This window comes from Phacochoerus africanus, chromosome 4 (assembly GCF_016906955.1).
Source record: "Phacochoerus africanus isolate WHEZ1 chromosome 4, ROS_Pafr_v1, whole genome shotgun sequence".
NCBI classification, from domain to species: domain Eukaryota; kingdom Metazoa; phylum Chordata; class Mammalia; order Artiodactyla; family Suidae; genus Phacochoerus; species Phacochoerus africanus.
In genome coordinates this window covers 91708563-91730404 of record NC_062547.1, presented here as the reverse complement: position 1 = coordinate 91730404, position 21842 = coordinate 91708563, and the positions used below count along the sequence as shown (strand labels likewise).

Genomic DNA, 21842 nt, shown 5'->3' with positions numbered 1-21842 from the left:
CTCTTTTCTTAAGTAAGAAACTAACTTTGCAAAAAGCCAAGCAAGGTACCGGAGATAAAAGGAGCAGACTTTCTCCTTAGTCATAAATTGTAGGCCCTAGTCTTTCAATCCCACATGCCACAGAAAAACGCAGGTTTTAGGCTAAACACTGCCCATTTTTACACTGAGAAAACCAGGGAAGATGTTAAGATTTTCAAAGATTCTACTCATCTACTTTCAGTTTTTTAATCTATAGTGGGGAATTACATACAGGGCAAATTATATGGTCTAAACTATAACATTAGACATTAATTGCATTAATGATATTAGATAGAAACTAAGTGAGAGCCAGTAACAGGAATGTAAATCTAGCCTCAGTCCAAAGATGAATGAGCATATGAGGATGTATCAAGAGTTCAAGTCTAAAGTCCAGAGGCAAAGCCAAACCAGGAACCAAAGGAACAGAGAAAGAGAAAGAAAATGGGACAAGTCGAGCAAAGCAACTCGGTGCGTTTGCTTAACCTCCCTTTTGCTCCAATGCAACTTCACTGGTCAGGGTGCATAAGTTCCCACCCTGAAGGTATCTTAAAGGCACCTTTCAGCCTCTGATGTAAGTAATAAAAATTCCTTCTGAATTTTATCAGCATCACCTTTAGAGTAAGAGGAAGGGAGAGCAAAGCCTTCCTTGAGAGAGAAAACGTCTGTTATTAGCATCAGACAAGGTCGTGGTCTACAAAATTTCAGCCAACCGAATCCAACAACATATAAAAAAGATCATACACCACGACCAGGTGGGATTCACCCCAGGTTCACAAGGATGGTTCAACATACACAAATCAATCAACGTCATACACCACATTAACAAAAGAAAAGTCAAAAACCACACAATCATCTCAATAGATGCATGAAAGCATTTGACAATGTACAACATCCATTCATGATCAAAACTCTAGGTCTACTTTTGGATACTGTGACTAAACAATGGAAATTATTTTAGATTTACTTCCAGAAAGGCAAGCATCACTTTTAAAAGTTGACAATGAGTCCACTATTCAGTTGCAGAAGTTGCCTCATCAAAGCAGCTACATCTACAGGACATTAATTATCAAATTTATAACAAGAGTACAGATTTGGAACATTTTTCTAAGTGTTATTTATCTATTAGAGAACACTTTCATTTTTCTCTAACTACAGAGAGCGAATAAAATGTTAGGAAAGAAGTGTACAAAGATCCTTTATACACAAAACTATGCATGACTCAGGATAAAATGTCAAGTTGTTATAAATAAGAATCCATCAATATGAATACACATACATTCATATTAGTACACATAAAATATAATGTAGAACAATGGATTCCACACATAGGATAATTTGCATGTTCATATGGAAAACATATATGTGGTGTCTTAATCCCTATTTTTCCAAAATTTCAAGCTAAATGCTGTGGCTTTGAATTATTCCTGTTATTCCAAGTTTCCAGGCATGTCCTAGAAGAAACCGGAAGACGCAGCTAGTAAGACTAAAATATCTGGTGACACTCCACAAACTAAATTTGTCTTAATCATGGGAATTAACATCATCAGAAATAGTAAGGAAAAAAAATATTTTAATTTGACAAGTAACTGCTAAAAGACTCCCTGGAAAGTAGACCATGCGTATACTTTTTCCACACTTCTGATTGCTAAGTGGAAAAGCTGTTTCTTGGCAGACTTTAAAATGACACATACTGAAATGGCAAGCAATGATGAAAACAAATCAAAACATGAAAATGACCCACACTTTCAAAAGCTAGAGTTTATGCCCAAGAGTAACTCAAAAAAATTATGAAAGCAACTGGTTCCAAAGCAAAGCTAAGATAGGACCTTGTTCTTCCACTGGCAATTCCCTGAGAGCACAAGGTGAACAGGGGAACTGGTACCAGCAGATCACAGATAATTATTCACTTCTTTCCTGGACTGCAGAAAAGAAGTGATGGGCCTCTCTCTGCCCTAGACAAAGCTGAGATCTCACTATAAGTATCTAGATGGGTCTATTTCATGGGTAGTGTGATACCTGTTTATATTTCTTCTGCTTATTTGTGTTCATAACCTTTCTAACCTGAACTGCCTGGTCTAAAAATGAGTTCTTTTCAGCTAATCATGAGTCCCTTTGCCCATATGAAAACAGAACTTCCTGATATTTTTTGTTGTTGTTCACTATAAAGAAGTTCAAGATTTGTAATTGTTATTACCTTTCCTTGTTATTTGGGTCAAAATGGTATATAAGTAACAAATGTATGCAAAAGTAGATACATTTATAAGTAATAAATGTATTCAAAGGTAGATAGATAGGAGCAGTCACCATGAAATGCCCATTGGATAAAACCACTTACAGTATATGGCAAGTATTATAGTGATAAGGACAATTCAACATAATTCTTATTCAGTTTAAAGTTTTGGACATTTAAGTTTTTTCAAAGGAATTTTCTTTTTCTTTCTTTCTCTCTCTGCCTCTTTCCCTCTCTTTTTTGCCTGTGTCTATATGCACAAGATGAAAGCAATAAAGACTAATGCTCATTATTCTGGATCATCAAAGCCTGTACATGGTTGGTTAATAGTTAACATACACTGTTATGTAATCTTTTGATGGCTGCTATAGATAACTCAAAAGCATGTCATTCCCCCTTAAGATCTGGTCCGGAACTTGCACAGAAACCAACTTTCTGTTAACAGTGGTAAGGAAACCTCTGGTGTAACTTCATCCATTTTTAGTGTTAGGCCAGCAATGTTTCTAATTTTGGGGGTAATGGGACTGACTAGAAAGCCAGGTCAGCACCCTTCAAATTTCTCCTTGCCTTAGGTTGAAGAAGAATCATAGTATAGCTTAAAGCATAGACATTTGGGTTTTGAAAATTTTAACCTCTAACTAATTTTAGAGAATTGTCATCAGTCTGCTGTGATAGTTAACATTCTCTAAATCAGATAATATTCATAGGAAAAGGAATTCACATATTTGTCAATATATTATTACCTAAGATCTTATGTATTATGTCTTTTGAAAGTTTCAAAGACAAAGGAAATCCCACTAAAATTTAAACATATTTTTATGGTTTTCAGGATGTCAGATCTCCTTCTTTCCTATTGACAGAGGAGTAAGATTTTAATTAGAGTGAGAAAAAGGTTCTAAAAAATTTCTGGATGTCTGAGTCTTCAAAATATATAAGACATTGAATGTGTTATTTGGTTTGACAGGCACACTGTGGCTGCAGGTCAACAAAAGAGGGTCAGTCTAGTTTTTTCACTTTTCAGATCTGACAGGTAAATAGCCACTGTATTTCTAAAGAAGTTCTTTTGATTTAGAATTCCAAGAGAAGCTGACATTAAAATCTTAAAGCAAGTGACTATCACATGTTTCCAGGAGCTTATGTCAAGATATTTCTACTTATTTAAGGTACTATTATAAAGTCAAAGGGACGATATGTAGAAAATACTAAGGATTCTATTAAAAAAAAACTATTAGAACTCATAATAAAAAATTTCAGCAAAGTTGTAGGATACAAGGTATAAAACCAATATGCAAAAATCAATTATATTTCTATATACTTGCAATGAACAACCAAAAAAAAGAAAGAAAAATTCCATTTATATTTGCATCAAAAAGAATAAAATATTTAGTATTAAATTTAACAAAAGTACTGTAAAACTTATACTCTGAAAGCTATAAAAGCTATAAAATGTTGAAAGAAAGTAAAGAAGTCCTAAAAAAAAAGGGGAAAAAAAATCCCATGTTCATGAATCAGAAGAAGCAATATTGTTAAGATGGTAATATACTTGAAATTGATCTGAAGGTTCAATTCAATCTAACTAGCTTCTCTGCAGAAATTGAGAAGCTGATCCTAAAAATCATACAGAATTCAAGGGATCCAGACGAGGGAAGACAATTTTGAAAAAGAACACAGTGAGACGTCTGATATTTTCCAATTTCAAGATTTACTACAAAGCAACCATAGTTAAAATAATGTGGTACTGACATGAGTATAGGTATATAGATCAATGGAATAGAGTCCAGAAATAAACTCATATATCTATGATCAACTGAACTTCAAGAGGGTACCAAGGCCATTAAATGAGGAAAGAATAGCCTTTTCAACAAAGAGTGCTGGCACAACTGAACATCCACATGCCACAGAATGGATCTAGACTCTTACCTTATACCATACACAAAAACTAACTCAAAATAGGTAAAGACAAAAATAAAACTTAAAACTTCCACAACTCTCAGAAGACAACACAAAAGTTTTCACGACTGGAGATTTAGCAATGTTTTCATACATATGACTCAAAAAGCACAAATTCCCAAAGAAGAAAAAAAAAAGATAAACTGGACTTAAAATTAAAAACTTTGTGCTTCAAAAGATCCTATTAAAAAAGTAAAAAAATGCAGATCAGAGAATGAGAGAAAATACTTCCAAATCATATACCAGAATCTATTGTATACAAAGAACTCTTACAATTCAGTAACAAAAAGGTTATTATCCAATTAAAAATGGGGAAAGGTTCTGAAAAGACATTTCTTCAAGAAAGTATTTAAGTGGCCAATAGTCACAGGACAGGTTGTTCGACATCAGAGGAGCTCGTTAGATAAAAAGACAGGGTTATTTTTAGTTCTAGATCAGACACAAGGATGACATGGAGACATTAGACACTTTATAAAGGTGACAGAGCTATCCTGGATTTTGACATGAGGAAGCAATAAAAAAAAATTAACCTGTAACTTGTGAGTAGGTACTAAGAAACCAATCCCAGAGAAGACAACTGACTGGGAGGTCAAGAAAGGGAAATGACTATGAGAGGCTGGAAAAAAGAAAGGATTATCTTTAGGAAGAAATTTTTTCTAAGAGATGCCACAGAAAAGAGTGAGAGGAGGAATTCAAAGAGAGAAACTAGTATTATGGTGATCCAATAAATGTAAAAAAAAAAAAAAAAAGATCCTTAGTAAATTTGGTGGACAAAGCTTGGCATTATTTGCCAAGTACTGTGGAAATGGTAGGATGACAAAGTTTGGAGAAATACTGCAATTACCACCAAATATTTCTTGAGTAACTATTATGTGACTGTTACTAGAATAGCTTCTTCATTGTGGTTAGAAGAATTTCAGATGATTATGGCCTTATCTCTACCAGGAGCTTATGTAAGTTTTCAGAAATAAAAATAACAGGTGAGAGTTTGTATCTGATAAATATAAAGCAACCAGAGAACAATTAAATATCAGACATGTGGAACTAACCCCAAGTGGGAGTTCAGAACCAGGAAATGTCAGTGCAAGTTGGAAGAGCTAAAGATGGGCTCTTGGAGGCAGTCCATTTTCAGACACGGGGAAGAGTAGGATGCTGAAAAGATAAGAGGCTTGTGTTCTCTGAGAAGATCAAAGCAGAACTGCTGGCAGGAGCTAGCAGAGTGTCTGTGGATGACGGGTGCACATGTGCAGGGTCATACAGAAGAGGGGGAAACACAGGTGAATAAGTTACTGCCAAGCCAGGTTTGAGGGGCTCTGAGGCAGAGTTTGTGCTTGTGAAGGAAGGCAGCAGGAAATTCACTACACAGTGTTGAGTAGGGGAATGATATGGCCAGGGTGTTTAAGTACTCTGATGGTCATAAAACAGGTCCCTCAAAGAACTGTTAAAGGCATGTTAAAGGCATTTGTGAGATGAGACACAAAACCAGAGAAGAGACACAAAAATGATTCTCAAACTGGAAATGTGGGCACGGAATTCAGAAGAAAGTTCAGGACTAGACCTGTACAGCTAAACATTACCATTTTCATTTTTCTCTTTTTGATTGTTCTTTTGTGCCCTGTTCATCCCATAAGGCATTTGACTTATTTACATACAAAAGAGCAAAGATGAAGTCAGATAAACTAATAAGGAAATTGGAGTGAGGAAAAACTGGGAAGTAGAATTGTGATGAAGCCTGGAGAGGTGTAAAGATCCCCAAGAGGCAAATGTCAACCAATGCAAATAGAGTGGGTACTTATAGTCTGGACGTTAATTTACTAATTCACTCATTTATTCAACTCCATCTATGGAGCACCTACTATGTGCCAAGGACATGGTGGGGATACACATGGTTCCTTTCCTTCCAGAAATCATAATCTAGTAGGCGAGAAGGAGAAGGAGGAGTAGGCAAACATTTGCAGGAGAGTCTTTATGGTCATACACTCAAAGGTCAGAGATGGTAAAGGTGAGCAAAACCAACGAGGACTTAGGAAGGGGATATGGGACGAATGTGAGGACCCACCATACAGACACATCCAAGTGCTGGGAAGCTTATATGAAAGTCAGGGTGGTAGCGTTTCAGGTGAAGAAAAAACCCAAAGGGTAGGGCTACATAGAGAACACGAGCCATAGAAGGATAGGATGTAAGTTCCCTGAGTTGCCCATGTGATGGCCAAGGAAATTCTACATCAATCGTTTGTCAGATCTGGGGACAAGATTAGACTCCTTTGCAGAGAACTAAGAAGATCAACCATCAAAGAAGGAAGTCTGGGAGTTTCCTTCATGGTGCAGAGGAAACGAATCTGACTAGGAACCATGAAGTTGCGGGTTCGATCCCTGGCCTCGCTCAGTGGGTTAAGGATCGGCATTGCCGTGAGCTGTGGTGTAGGTCACAGACACGACTCAGATCCTGCATTGCTGTGGCTGTGGTGTAGGCCGGCAGCTACAGCTCTGACTAGACCCCTAGCCTGTGAACCTCCATATGCCACGGATGCAGCCCTCAAAAAAGACAAAAAAAAAAAAAAGAAGAAGACGAAAGAAAGAATGAAGAAAGAAGGTAGTCTGACCTCATCTACACTCTGATGTATCTTCAGGGAGAATTGAACCTTTATATAAAAGAAACTATTTTCTTACAAGTACCTGCTATCATGAAGAAACCAAATAAACAGTTTATTAATTAAAAATAATCGAGGATTTTTTAAACATTTAAGTGTTCTTTTTTTTTTTTCCAAGCTTAAATATTTGCATTGTAGTCCATTCTTTCCAACATTTTCTTATCTATCTTATGCAGGGATTATTTGTCACTATGGATATAACCAGACACACATACTTCCTACTAAATTGCCAGTTTTCGGCACATAAATACATGAATTCACAAAGCACTTTCAGAAGTATTTAACTCTTCCAGTGGTAAAGTGAACAGGATTATATGCTTATATGCCCATGACCTTCTGTAGGAAGTCAGACACCAGATTAATTCCTAAACACAATGATTCAAGAAGATAATGTTCTAATTAGAGAACAAGCTGATTTCATACAATTCAGGAAGAATAATACAGGAATTCTTATTTTGCCATAGTGCTATTTTCAATTATTCAATAATGTTGAAGCAACCTGTATTCAAAATGCCTTGACATAAAAGTTACCCCTCTTCTTAGAGTGACACATTTCCAGTTTTTTTTTTCTATATTTTCCAAAGTGCCATGACTGAGACTTTGAAGAGCCCTCACTCATAACATCTCAGATCAATTCTTGTTTTAAGAAACTTCCAGAGATGAAATTTTATCATCTGTCTTCATTCCTTCTACATTTAACAATATTCATGGTCAGAAAAATTGTCCTTATAGTGAACCTAATTCACAGAGTTGCAAATTTATCTCATCCTCTTTTTCCGAATTTGGTGGGAATTGAGAACCTTTCATATACTCATAAGCTATAATGGCAGCTATTATTTATAATATATTTATATTAATAGCTATTATTTATTGAGCACTTAACTTTGCCACCATATAGTGTAATAAAAGCTTTACACCTTAACTGATTTCATCTTCATACCATGATTAAAAGGTAAGTTTTCATATTGTCCCCATTTCATAGATGCAAAAACTGAAGCTTAGGAAAGTAAAGCCTTACCTAGGATCTCATAACTAATAAGTGACAGAACTGGGACTCAACTGATGTCCTTCTTCTTCTTCTTAATTATGAAGAATTAACTACCTACCTAGAATCCTCCCTTAGTGCTGTCTTTACCACTCCAATTCTTTACCCACTTTTCTAAACTAGTTAGTACCTCAACTTTTTTTATTTTTTTAAAGGCTATTTTTATTTATCTTATTTTATTTTATTTTATTGCCTTTTCTAGGGCAGCTCCTGCAGCATATGGAGGTTCCCAGGCTAGGGGTCTAATTGGAGCTGTAGCTGCTGGCCACAGGCTAGGGGTCTAATTGGAGCTGTAGCTGTTGGAGCCACAGCAACATGGGATCCGAGCCTCATCTTCAGCCTACACCACAGCTCACACAACGCCGGATCCCCAACCCACTGAGCAAGGTCAGGGATCGAACCCACAACCTCATGGTTCCTAGTCGGATTCGTTAACCACTGCACCACGACGGGAACTCCTCAACTTTACTTTAAATCCTCTCAATGTTTTCCAAATCTACCTTACCAAGAAATACAGATTAAACTTCCCAATAAGGATAATTTTATGGATCTTAATATCTAAATTCCTACTTGAGAATCTTAATTCCATTAATTTCTTAGTAAGAGTGTTCTGTTACTCAATTATAGCTAATAAGCCTCCATAATGTCTAGACCATTCCCATGGACACAAACTAATACTGAAATGCTTGCTAGTGAATATAGTTATTGTTCACACTCTTTTACACTTACTAGGTTACTTTCACAGATAAAATTGAATATTGTATACATAGGCAACACCTTAGAATAAGAACCAGATTAGTTTTTCTCCCTCTCATACTGGCTGGATTTAACTTAGTAGAGTTATTTGAATTTTATTAAAATCACGTATGTCAGGATGAATACGACATTATGAAACAAAAAAGGAGAAAACCAGAAGGTTAACATTCCATCGACTAAACATCTTTCACAATAAATAACGAAACGAAGACAAAATTAATTGTCTTTTTGAACAAGGTTTCATTTTATACTTAGCTGGTTTTCTCGCTAGACCTCCTAGAGTAATACGGCTTCTGATCTGACGTAACTGAACTTTGGTTCCTAACTGAATATATGTTCCACTACACGCATTCTGAATACATCAATAGCTCTAATTTTCACTGCCTCCACCACTTCTCGCATACACACGTGGCTGTCAAAAATACAATAAATTATAGGTGGGAATGATACCCATGAATGTAGCAATAAACATCTCTTATGAAGAACTTTGGCTCCCTTTCAAAAACCTTTTATCAATATGGGAATTGAAATATCAGAGGTAATTCTATATGGTCAAATTTCCCCAAGAATTTTGATCAAACCACGGTTTAGCCAGTGGGAGGACATACACTTCAGTTAAGTGAGGAAAGAGACCTTAGGAGTGTCACCTTGGGATTTTCCTTTCACATCAAGAGTCAGAAGAGGTCTCTTTAACCCCACTTCCCTCACCAGTTCCATTTCAAGTCAGGAGAGAAAAGACCAAGTTCCAAAAATTGGCTAATTATTCCAATGAACAGTGAACGAGGAGGAAACTATTTCTAGAACAATGTCATGGCAAACATACTAACTATCCTCCAGAACTGTCAAGGTCCTTCTATGAAACAAATTAAAGCCTTGTTACTCCACTGACACAAATTTCAGCCAGTGTTTGAACTGGTATTTACCCTTTATCTTTCTCCTTTCTCCTTTATCTTTTACTCCTTTATCTTTCTCTTTCAACATTTACGTGATGAGATGAAAAGCTTCAAATTCTGTTTCTAGGTTATAAATATTCCAACCAAAGTATGCTCTATTACACATCACAAGTTTTCAGTTATCAAATCTGTGGACCATTTATCCCAAGCAAATGTACAACTCTATGAAACAGAGTTGGGTTACACTGAAACAGAGACTGGCTTTACCAATAACCGTTGTCCTAGAAGTGATGATGTTTACAGCGGTGGAGAAGGACTCTTACGTGACTGGAAATCCTTTGGATTGTGCTCTATGTGCACATCCTCAGAGTGGCTCTTCTGACAGAGCTCAGTTTCCCCCAAACTCTAGACATGATACTCCGAACAGGTTGTGGGGAGCCAGCTCTTAATGCTACAATATGGCGAGAGATCCTTGGCAGGGCTTCTACCACCAAGACCTGCCAAAAGTATCTCACACAGTATTTGTGGAGGGCATGGAATTTCTGGGACTTCTGCAGAAGCAGAAAGTCCTCTGAGCTTCAACGAAGTTAGGGATTCTGTAGCCTTAGAGAGCAAGGTTTGGTAGCTCCATCAGGATAAAACTGAAGAGGAGACACACAGGGGCTCCTGGATGCTCCTTCCGGTAGCACTGTAAGTGAATAAGCCTCTCTCTCCATCAGAAGGCTGGCTGGCAATGCTTATTTTTATTGGGATCAGATTGGCCACGGATTTGTACCTGAAAGCCTCTATTTCAATTATATTTGGTAAAGATATTTTTGGTAATTATAACTTATGTATACCTTTTCAAAAATGATCTCTGGTTTAGTTCCAGTATTACCAGAATTCCAGGATTTTTTTTTATAACTATCGCTCTAATAGATACTATTCTAAATTAAAACACCAATGAAAAAACAAATTCCACCTTACTGAATTTGAATACAAATTTCCATCTTACTGAAATAGCAGTAACTAAATTTATTTCCTAGGACCAGATTCCCCTAGCAACTATCTCTTTTTCTATGCGAAAAGTTACCTAAACTTGAAATAAACTTAAACTTAAGAGAAGGAGATAAGCTCACTCTACCTATCTATCTATTTATATCTCATAGCTTGCATTTTACATATATTTTCCCTTTGTCTGCAAAAAATGGAAATTACTAGTATCTGAAGTTTTGGTTTAGAAAATAAATTTATCATTCTTAAATGATAGTTATAATAAGAATGTTAAGATGCTAGAGAAGCACACTTAAGCAGCCTCTTTGGAAGCAGGCCTTCCTATTCAAATTTAGCCAGAGCATTCGGCAAATATAAGCAGCTTATTTTCTAGCTTTCAGTCTCTGAGGTTGTTTACTCAATTCATGGAATCATAGAATTTTAAGGATGGAAGAGACTATGGGAATTATCTAGTCCAACCTCCTCATTTTGAAAGAAAATTGAGATCATTCTTTTGCTGTGCACCCAGCCAAAATTAAAAGTATAATTCAAAAAAACAAAACTTGTATTTATATATTTAGGCTTCTAAGATACCTGTTGCTACAAATAAAATTCCATTTCCAAAGTCACAGAAACTTCTATTCCACTTGTCTTATAATAAAACTGCATCTTGTCCTTAGATAAAGTCAAAATGGTGTCTAAATAAGAGTCTAACTGATGCTGAGTGAGAAATGGTAGTGTCAGAATCAACCAGACTCTAAGCACCTCTAAAGCAAGGCTTGTATCTTACCTCACTTCACAGCCCTTACAATGAGCAGAGTACCTATTGCAGCTTTGTTTTGTTTTTTTAATGTGTTGATTGATTGAATGAATGAATGATTGCTCTAAATATTAGGGTAGCAAAGTGAACACGAGGTGAAGCAAAGCATGAAAATCCTTCCTGGGCTGGTTTGTGTTATTCAGTTTTGCTTTGGGGTGTTTATCAGCTCTTAGATTCGCAGTGGTTTGTCATCACAGGATTTTACCTGAAGTTCTTACAAGAATAGGTACCACCCTTACAGATTTCTATTCTTAATGCTCTAAAAGTGTATTGGAAACAGTCCAATAGCAGCAGGACTGAAAGCAAACCTGCCATTAACTGAAGACATTTCGAACCTACATAACCACTTACACGGCCCTCCTTCTCTTTCCACTTTAATTTAAGCCTATTTCACCACAGAATCATACAGTCATTTAAACTAAATGTCACTGTTTGGAATTCAAACAAACAGGAAGACTTACTCTATCCAATATGCTCCCAGTCTCACCTCAGTTTTTCTCAGTCCAAATGAAGCTATAGGAATTTGAACGTCTTACCATCCAGATGGTCCACGTAACAATACACATCATAAGTCTCATGGGGAGCACGTAATCCGTAGGTCCTGACTCCTTCCTTCCCCATCATATCTCCGTAACAGCCTTCTCGGGGAGTCCGGATGGGATATCTGGGGAAACAAAGGACTAGGAAGTAGCACTTTATTCTCACTCTCAAATGAATGAAATAAAGCTGGTGGCCCCCAGACTGCTCACCTAACAGTCTGATCAGACAGCCAGCCTGCATCACATTGCTCAAATCCGTCTTCATAGGCGGCATGGAGCTGCTCTGGGGTTGCTATGACTGCTCCGATATCCAGACAAGCCTTCTGCGCAGCCTCAAAATTCAGAGTGTACCTGCTCGTCGCTGCCCTGTAGTGAAACACAACTCCTGCAAAGATAGGAGCAAAGCATTATGGGCATGGCCAAGTCTCCTACTGTACTGTGCAGTTTCTCACTGGAGCAACAGGTCAAATGATTTGCCAACGTGGTAACAACATCATGATACTTCTTTATTGGGACTTTATATAGCATTAGGCATGCTGATGGTGATCTGAGGAGGCCCAGAAATATTGTACATTCAGGTGTCCCATTCTGGCCCATTAGGGAGTTTCCTAGCTGGGAATTTTCTGTTCCCACACAAACCATCTGAGAAAAATATTTAGGCCACTGAATCCCAAATGGTGACTAGTTGTCCCAATTACAGATAGTATTCAGGCTATCATAGGGACCCTGGACAACTAAAGGGATTAGGTGCCTCAGAATATACAAAGCATTCAGGGGGCCACAAAATCAACTTTTACTCCATGTTTTTACTCAGGGCCAACTCAGCAGCTCAAGGAACCTTCACCAACACTGCATCTCCCAAACATGAAACTTGGAGAGATTGACTTTCAGAAACAATGTACTGAAATGGAAAAAGACACTGGACTATGCATAAGTGAGAAGGCTTATTCCAATCCTTAACTTGCTCCTTAATCATATGTAAGCCTTAATTTCCTGCCCCCATAAAGTATAACCAATATTTCTTTTGTTATTTGATGGATATGTAGGTCAAGTTAGGGAAAGGATTTTAAAATGTTGAATAGACTACTATGATAAGTGTTTATCATCTTCACTACTTGATCTGCATAACTTAGGGTCTCTGGCAGGGCAGTTAAAATGTATGATTTTTATCCCAAAGATAGCCTGAAATAAAGTCCTCCAGATTCCTGGATAGAAGCCAGATATCCTGGCATGTGCCTCAAATTCCATTTTGGTGTATTTTATGAGTTGCATAAACTAGTGGTCCTTGAACTGTGTGCTCGGGGGGGGGGGTGTCAAGGAACTGTCACAGGCCTGAGGAAAGAGCAGCTGAGGGGATGGAGCATTGGTCCCCTTTCCCACTTCAGCAAGAGCGTCTCCATTTTTAATTGGAGAAAATATGGTGACTGATTTTCATAAGACAGCAAAGTGAGTCAAGCTAATGTACCTGGGCAGTCACTGGAAAATAGAAATTGGGGTAACTGGGTTTATGGATGAGAATTTATTGAATCATGTACTTAAGACCATGTTTTGGTTATGAGGAGTTAATTTGGGTTTCCAAAATATCTTCACTCTCCTTTTACTCCTAGTAATTTCCTGGAGTTGACAACAGTCTTTCTCTCTCAGAGCCTGACTTCTAGCTGTAAGCCTGTCTCCCACATGCTTATCCTTAGATTGTCTCTCTCTTCCAAAACAAGTGTCAATAAAGTATCTATGGGGGACAGTCCAGCCATGTAATAAATAAGCACCTCTCATCAGTGTCAATACAAAAAGGCCTGCGCAGGCACCAAGCAGATGCACTGACATCTGTCATTGATTTTCACATTACTGCTACTGCAAAGAAAAAAGCTGATCAAATGCCCTTTTAGAAAATCTGCATCTTGATAGAACAACTCTAAAATTACTAGGAAGTATATATGGTGCTATCTAGTCAGTATGAGACAGAGTTTATAATGAGTCTGAGTGGTTTGAAATTAGTCTTATGTTGATCAAAGCTTCAAAAAACCTTCTTGGTAATTAAAAATCTTCCTTGTGCACTGAAGATTTGGCAGTCAGGGGACACAAAGGGGCCTCCGGGACCAAGGCAGGGAGTATCAGGCTGTATAAGTATCTGCAATTGTTGGGATAATTTGAAGACCTCCTGGGGCTAAGGAGATTAAGTGGAGGATTTTCATTGTTTCAGAGGGGAAAGGGGCAAATCCATTGCTAATTTTTTAATGATAAAAATTGTAAGGAGCTGTTAAACTCCTTTGGGGATTTTAAAAATATATACATACGTATAAACAATTATATATAATATGTATCTAATACTACATATGCATGTACTTTACACTATACAAAGGATTATATACATCTATCTACATCTATCTGTATGTATGTATGTATGTTCCACCATACAAAAAGAGAGAGATCAGTAAAACAAAGCAATCCTAAGTTAACCAAAGTAAACAATAAACAGGTGAAAAGAGCAAAGAGCTCAGGATATTTAGTGGATGCCTGGAAAACATAAAAATAGATTTACAGAAGAGAACAATAGATTCTGAATGTACAAGGATGTTCAGAAAGTTAATTTGTCACATCTGAAATTCAAAGTATTTCCTTTTGGCTACACAAGAAAGAATTTCAATAAAACCCTTTGTATATATTTCTGAAAGGTAAATATTTTATAGGGAAATGGAGGGTTAGAAGAAAAATCTGTTTCATCATGTCTGGGTATTAGAATTTTGCTTAATAACTTGCCAAAATATTCTGCTTCCAAGAGCTATGGCCTTATGTGTGTACCCAATTAAAGCAATTTTTCTTTGCTTTGTCTCCTAACCTAAATTCAAATGACATATAAACCACCACTGAAAGGGGGTGAAAACTGTCTCATAGCAAGACTTAATAGATAAAAACCAGTGTACTGGACTTAAAAAAATTCTCCAAGTTCTTCTTTTGATCCAATTCAAATATTTATTGAGTCCTAGTCTTTTCAAGGCACTCTATGTACCATGAAACTTATCAGGTGCCTTATTTCTTCAATGTAAGTTGATATAATTTATATTTCTTAAAAGCAAATTCAACCATTTTAGTAGTCATATGAGAACAATGAGAAAAAGGAAGAAAAGTGTGTGCGTGTGTGCATGTATGCATGTATATGCACATACACACTCCTATAAAAATTAAAACAAAATGTAGATCAGCCTTTACAGTCTTAGAAAATAACCACTGATAGGTCTCAATAATGAAATAATTAATGATTCTTGAGCTACAAACACATATGCACATACACCCCCCCCCACATATATATATATGTATTCATTATATCTAGTATCAAAAGGCACCTTCCTTGACACCAGAACAAAAAACAGTTCATTTTTGGTGGAAGACATGGACTGTTGAGGTGAGTGATGTCTTTCCCCATTGTCTAAACCCTGAACAATGGCTGCTTTCTTTTTTTTTTTTTTTGGTCATTTTAGGGCCACACTAGGGGTTGAATCAGAGCTCTAGCCGCCAGCCTAATGCCACGACCACAGCAATGTGGGTTCTGAGCCCCATCTGCAACCTACACCACAGCTCACGGCAATGTCGGATCCTTAACCCACTGAGCAAGAGCCGGGGATTGAACCCACGTCCTCATGGATACTAGTGGAGTTCATTAACCACTGAGCCACAACAGTAACTCCAACAATGGCTACTTTTGAATATTGTTTCAACACACTTCTGAACCAGGTATCATGTTATGCCAGCTTCTTATAGATTCCCAAAGCCTTACCATCCACAGCCAGTGACACGGAGTCTTGTGTGTCTTCTATCCCATACATGACATCACAGCGGTAAAGGCCTGCATCACTGGCAAGGAGTTTGACCATGGTGAGTGAGGCATCACCCACGTCCTCCGGATGTGTAGGCACCGACACTCTCCCTTTGTAGCCCTGACCAATCTTGATATTCCCATTTTGGGCCACAAGAACAGTAGTCTCCTTTAAATCTTTTCCACTCTTGTCCAATTCAATCTTAGACCATTTAATTCGGAGAAATTCACTGGTGGTGTTGTAACTGGGTGGTAAGGTAGGCATAGTTGAAAAATGACAAGGTAGGTTGACTTTTCCAGAGAGGGAGCCCTTGACAGGTGGGCTTTTTTCCACTTTGACTAGAGGAAAGAGAAAATATCAAATTAGCAACTTGAGTCTATTAAATATGTGAAAGGATAAGAAGCCTTAGAAGGATTTGGTTACATCTTCAATATGTGAAATAATTAAAATGGCTGTATATACAAACAATAGTACACAATTTCAGTGATGTTTTATAACAAAGACAGGGATTAATAATGCACATTTTTCATGTGTTAAAAATATGGCATTTATTTTATTTTATTTTATTTATTTCTTTTTATGGCTGCACCTGAGGCATATGGAAATCCCCAAGCGAGGGGTTGAATTGGAACTGCAGTTGTAGGCCTACACCATAGCCACAGCAACACCAGATCCAAGCCACATATGTGACCCATGCTGTTTGCAGCAATGCCAATCCTTAACCCACTGAGTGAGGCCAGGGATGGAACCTGCATCCCCATGGAGACAATGTCAGGTTCTTAACCTGCTGAGCCATAATAAGAATGCCAATGGCTCCAATAGCAAGTTAAAGTATTTGTAACTTAGTATTCAATACAAACAAAATAAGTGATAAAATAGGGAAAGTTTAGGAAGGTAAGCCATCAAGGGCAAGAGACTAGTCTCAGCAATAAAGATTTAAAAGACTGGACCAAAGAGCAGGTGAAATACAAATTTAAGTCTACAGGTCAGAAGATGGAAAAATGGGCAACTGCCACATTACTTTAGAGGAAATGAAAACAAAACTCAAAGGGGAAGTGAAACGTTAAAAAGGATTTCAGTAAACTGGAGCAGAAGTAAGTCCAACTTGAAGGACCCTCTATGGTTCAGTGTTTGAACCAAAGACTATCACCAGAACGACAAATCCTCCTGCAGTCTCTCTGCAGTAGAAATATTACCTTTCAATTATATCCTGGGGGGAAAAGCTGGCTTCTCCTCCCCTAAACCCTCCTGAAGTGTTAATCTACAGAATGCCTTTTTTTTTTTTGGTGCCAAGCCTGTGGAAATTCCCAGGCCAGGGATCAAACCTGTGCCACAGCAGTGACAACACCAGATCCTAAAACTTCTAGTCCAAGAATGGCTTTCTGTTTAAGCCCTTAAACCTTTTTTTTCTTTTTTTTTTTTTTTTGCTTCTTAGGGCCACACCCACAGCGTATGGAAATTCCCAGGCTAGGGGTTGAATTAGAGCTACAGTTGCAGCTGCTGTCCTATGCCACAGCCACAGCAACATGGGATCTGAGTTGTGTCTGCAACTTACACCACAGCTCACGGCAATGCCAGATCCCCAACCCACTGAGCGAGGCCAGGGATGGAACCCGCACCTCATGGATTGGTTTCCACTGTGCCACAATGGGAACTTCCTAAGCCCTTAAACTTTTAATAAGAGTATACTGAGTACATCTTAACCCCATTACATGCAAAAGAAACATTCTTTCACTCTTACAGGAATCTATACCTTTCCTCTCCTTCTTATACCATCTTCTAGTCTCTACTAGTTGGCCAGACAATTTGTTGGTACTAATAGAAACAATTATTAATGCAATGCACAAGGAACTCTCAGTTCATGCATATGCAATGAACCATAATAGTAACTTCTAAGTGGAGTGAAATAATGCTTCTTCTTTTTTTTGTCCTTTTTAGGGCTGCACCCACGATGTAGGTTCCCAGGCTAGGGGTCTAATTGGAGCTGTAGCCGCTAGCCAAAGCCACAGCCACATCTGAACCGATCTGAGCCTAGTCTGCAACCTACACCACAGCTCATGGCAACACTGGATCCTTAACCCACTGAGCGAGGCCAGGGATCCAACCCGCAACCTCATGGTTCCTAGTCGGATTCGTTTCCTCTGTGCCATGACGGGAACTCCAGAAATAATGTTTCTTAATTAACAAAATAATGTGTGTCTAACACTTAGTGTGTTAGTGGTCAAAAATATTAGTAACATGCATCTCAATATGCACACACATCAGAAATGATACAGATGTCAGTGTAGCCCTATAGGTTCAGTTGGGGATAAGTCATTTTGAAAACCACAAGAAGATATTATGAAGATACTATGCTCTTTAAAAAAAAAATGTTTTTTATTGCTGAAGATTAAAATTGAATTTCAAAAAAACTGGATCCCACTAGGGAGATGAAGACAACACAAAAATATGCATTTTTGCCAAGAAAGGGAGTCCTGAGAAGGTGTGGAAATTCTATGATCTAAAAATCTCCTAATTTATATTCATCATATGTTCTAGGAAATTCCATTTCCCTTCCTTCCTGAGGCATTATTAGATGATTAGCTTTACAAATAAAATACTGCTTTTTAAATGGCAAATAAACATCTTTATTATCAACCCTAATTATGGTATAAATTATAAGACTCTTTAGCACCTCCTTAAAAATGAGTTTAAGATAAGTGACTTTTTGTTTGTTTGTTTGTTTAGTGCTGCATCCGCAGCATAGCATATGGAGGTTCCCAAGTTAGGGGTCCAATCAGAGCTGTAGCTGCTGGCCTACACCACAGCCACAGCAATGCCAGATCTGAGCCATGTCTGTGACCTACACCACAGCTCACAGCAAAACTGGATCCTTAGGCCACCGAGCGAGGCCAGGGATCAAGCCCGTGTCCTCATGGATGCTAGTCAGAGTTGTTTCCGCTGAGCCACAACAGGAACTCCCAGGATAAGTGAGTTTTAATTCTTTAATATTTTTTACTAAAATATAGCTCTTTTCACAATTTTAGGGGAATAAGGGCAGATATGAGATTCAGACCAATCTATCCAATTGGGAGGCTTCTGAGACTTAGAGAATTGCTCAATAACTGTGTTGTAATGAAAAGATATAGTTGAAGAAAATTATGTCAAAAGGTAATTTCCCAAGGGTTATTTATTGTTCTGGGTGTTTATAGATACAAGAAAATTAAAAGCTTCAGTTGGCTATAAATATATACACATCTCATTTAGAATCCAGTCCTAACAACAGGATTAACAAAAAGCTGTGTGACCAAGTCTTTTGTGTACAGAATCTTGGGTCTTAATCACTGGGTAAGTTTACCAAATCCAAATATTTTAAGAAAGAAATTTCGTAGCTCAGAGGATAATGTTTATAGATTATGCATGTTTAAAAAAAGTCAGCTACATCTAAGATTTGTCTCAAATTCTGACAATACAAGAAATAAAAATGAATGCTAACAAAAAGTTCACTATATCTGCCAGATAGTTTGTGGTCTAAATGAATATAGTAAGGCAGAAATCTCTAAATAATAAATGATAAATTACCTTTTATTCTCTGTTGGTAAATTCCGTAGAGCAAAGATGATGTAAATCCTATCTACACACTTTGATCAAACACATACAAAGACTTTGGCCAAATAAATGTCAGAGCAAAAATGGGGATCTATCACTATCTCAAGTGATAAATATCACTCTCTCCTTCATTCATTTGCTTATGACTATGCATGACTCTGTTTATCAATATTAGATATTAGGGGACTATCCAACTAACTAGGATCAATGCTAGATAATCAATATAAAGTGTATAGTTAAAGCAAAGAGCTCTTTATGCATTAAAATAAAGCCAATAACCAAGAGACAAGGTGTTTATTAAAGTTAGTTATTGACTTTTGAATGCCTAGACAGAAACACAGAAAACCTTAAGATGCAAATACATGTGTTGACTCAGCAAGTTACTCTTCTGCAGTTCACTGTGAACCTGGTGAATCTCTTTCATATGGAGCTTACATCTTCAGTGTTTACCCTTCATATGAAAAAGTAAAAATTCTTCTGAATTTAGCTCCAAAGTAATGGCATCTCTTAATAGCAATGACAGATTTACAAAGAATTGGACGCTTAGGGTAAAGTACAACACAGTGGTTGAGAGCATGGGTTGTGGAGCCTGACTGTCTGGGTTCAATTCCAGGGTCCATCACTAAATTGCTGTCTGATCTTCTACCTTAGCTATGTCTTCAAACCTTTTGGTGCTTCGGTTTCCTCATCTACTACATGGGAAGAATAAAAGCATCTGTCTCATTGGAGAGTTAAGATGAAGAAAAGTAACAAAGTAAAATACTCAGAAAGAGGTCTCACATGTAGAAATCACTCAGTATTGTTAGCTATTATTACTATTTTAAAATACCACCAAGGAGCCATACTATGAATGTTTGTGTCCCCAGTTTGTATGGGTTCTTTCTTTAAGTGGAGGGATGGTTGCCCTGTTCCTCAAGGTTCTCCCGTTACTCTCTCTGTAATTTCCTTCTACTGCTACCCACCCCAAACAAGTCCCTTTTCACTATCTCTTTTCTATTTCCTCCCTTTTCACTGGGTGCTGTTGTCCTTTCCTCTCTGTGACCTTCACCTTTACTTCCTGAAAATGCTGAAGAAGATAGCTCCTGGGAGGTTAGATTGGTGAAGCCTACACTCTGATGACCATCTAGGTCACTCATGGTATTCACACATTGTTTGTTTATTTATTCACTTACTCAACACCCAAGTAATTAAGTGCCAGCAGTGTGTCAAGAACTCTGCTAGAAAATGAAAAACAGTTCTCTTAAAGCTACAGTCTACTTGGGAAGAACAACTTATCATAAATGAGTGGTATGGACTATAATAGTACAAGGTACAATGGGAACATAGAGAAAGGGCTTCCACATTGCCTGGAAATGGAATGAGAGGTGGGGAAGTCAGAAGTCAGATGTCTCAGAAGTCAGCTCATCCTGAATTCCTCTCTTGCCCTCACCACACCATGTCCAATCCATCCATTGGTCTGAATCCTCCATCTCCACATATCCAGTTCATTTCTCTCCAGCTCTCCTGTCACTACCTGATACAAGCTCCCCATTTCACACATTGGGGACCACACTGACCTCCTAAATGACCTTCCTGCTGCTGCTCTTGCTCTCCTACAACCAAATCTACTTAGAACAGCAAACATTGAAGACATTCATCAATTGTCTTTCACCTGGTGAAACCCTTCTGCACTTCCTTCGGTGTTTCCTGTTAAACTGGGAATAAAATCTAGTCATTTTTCAAGCCTGCAATGCCCTAGATGGATAAGAGATGTAACAGTGGTAAAGCTCTCACACTCCCAGGACAGTGTCAATTTTTTCCCAGTTCTGCTACTTACTGGTTGTGTGACTTTGAGCAAGTTGCTTTAGTTCTCTGTACCTCAGTTTCCTCTATATCACACCTTGGTAATGAATGTTTCAAAAAGCTAATGCTAAGCCCTGAAAACTGTTCCCCGTCATAGGAAGCTCTTTTCTAATTGTTAGATATTGTTACTATTTACATGAACTGATCTCTGCCTCTCTGTCTGTACCTCCTGCTTTCTTCTGGATCATCGCTCTCCAACTACAGTGACTTTTCTGTTGCTCAAACTCACTACATTTCTTCCTAACTTGGGCTAACTTGGGCTAGCTGGCTCCTCCTCTTCATTCCCATGTCCGTTTAAGTATTACTTTCTAAAAGAGACCTTACCACCACCCCTCCACCCTATTCCATTCTCTATGATGTCACTCTGCTTTATTTTCATCAATCCAAAAGCACTTGGATTGTTTACTTGTTTATAGCCTGTCTCATGTAACTAAGGAGATTAAGTTTAATGAAATCCAAGACAATATATGACTCATCCACTGATCTCTCTCCGGAGACCCAGAGTAGTATCTAGCACATCAAATGCAGTCAACCAATACTGTCAATGGATGGATAAATGACTGCATAGGTGGAAGGATAGATGAGTGAACAGATGGAGTGAAACTTAACCTGTGACTCTTAAGAATGAACTGAAGTGGAACTGTAAAGAAAAAGAGAAGGCACTGCCAAGCAGAAGGAACTGCATGTGAAAAAACAGGGAATAAGAAGGTCTATGAATGGAATTGT

General features: G+C 37.8%; 1 protein-coding gene across 3 annotated transcripts in view; it reads right to left on the bottom strand.

Annotated features, from left to right (window-relative positions):
* VCAN (versican) overlaps positions 1–21842 on the bottom strand; it is a 110991-nt gene that overhangs the window by 76297 nt on the left and 12852 nt on the right. For all 3 annotated transcript variants that reach the window (XM_047778229.1, XM_047778230.1, XM_047778231.1), the window contains exons 3-5: positions 15647–16024; positions 12085–12259; positions 11872–11999 (exon numbers count right to left, since the gene is read on the bottom strand). In XM_047778229.1, coding sequence (XP_047634185.1) covers positions 11872–11999; positions 12085–12259; positions 15647–16024 — 681 coding nt within the window. The remainder of the gene's footprint in view (positions 1–11871; positions 12000–12084; positions 12260–15646; positions 16025–21842) is intronic.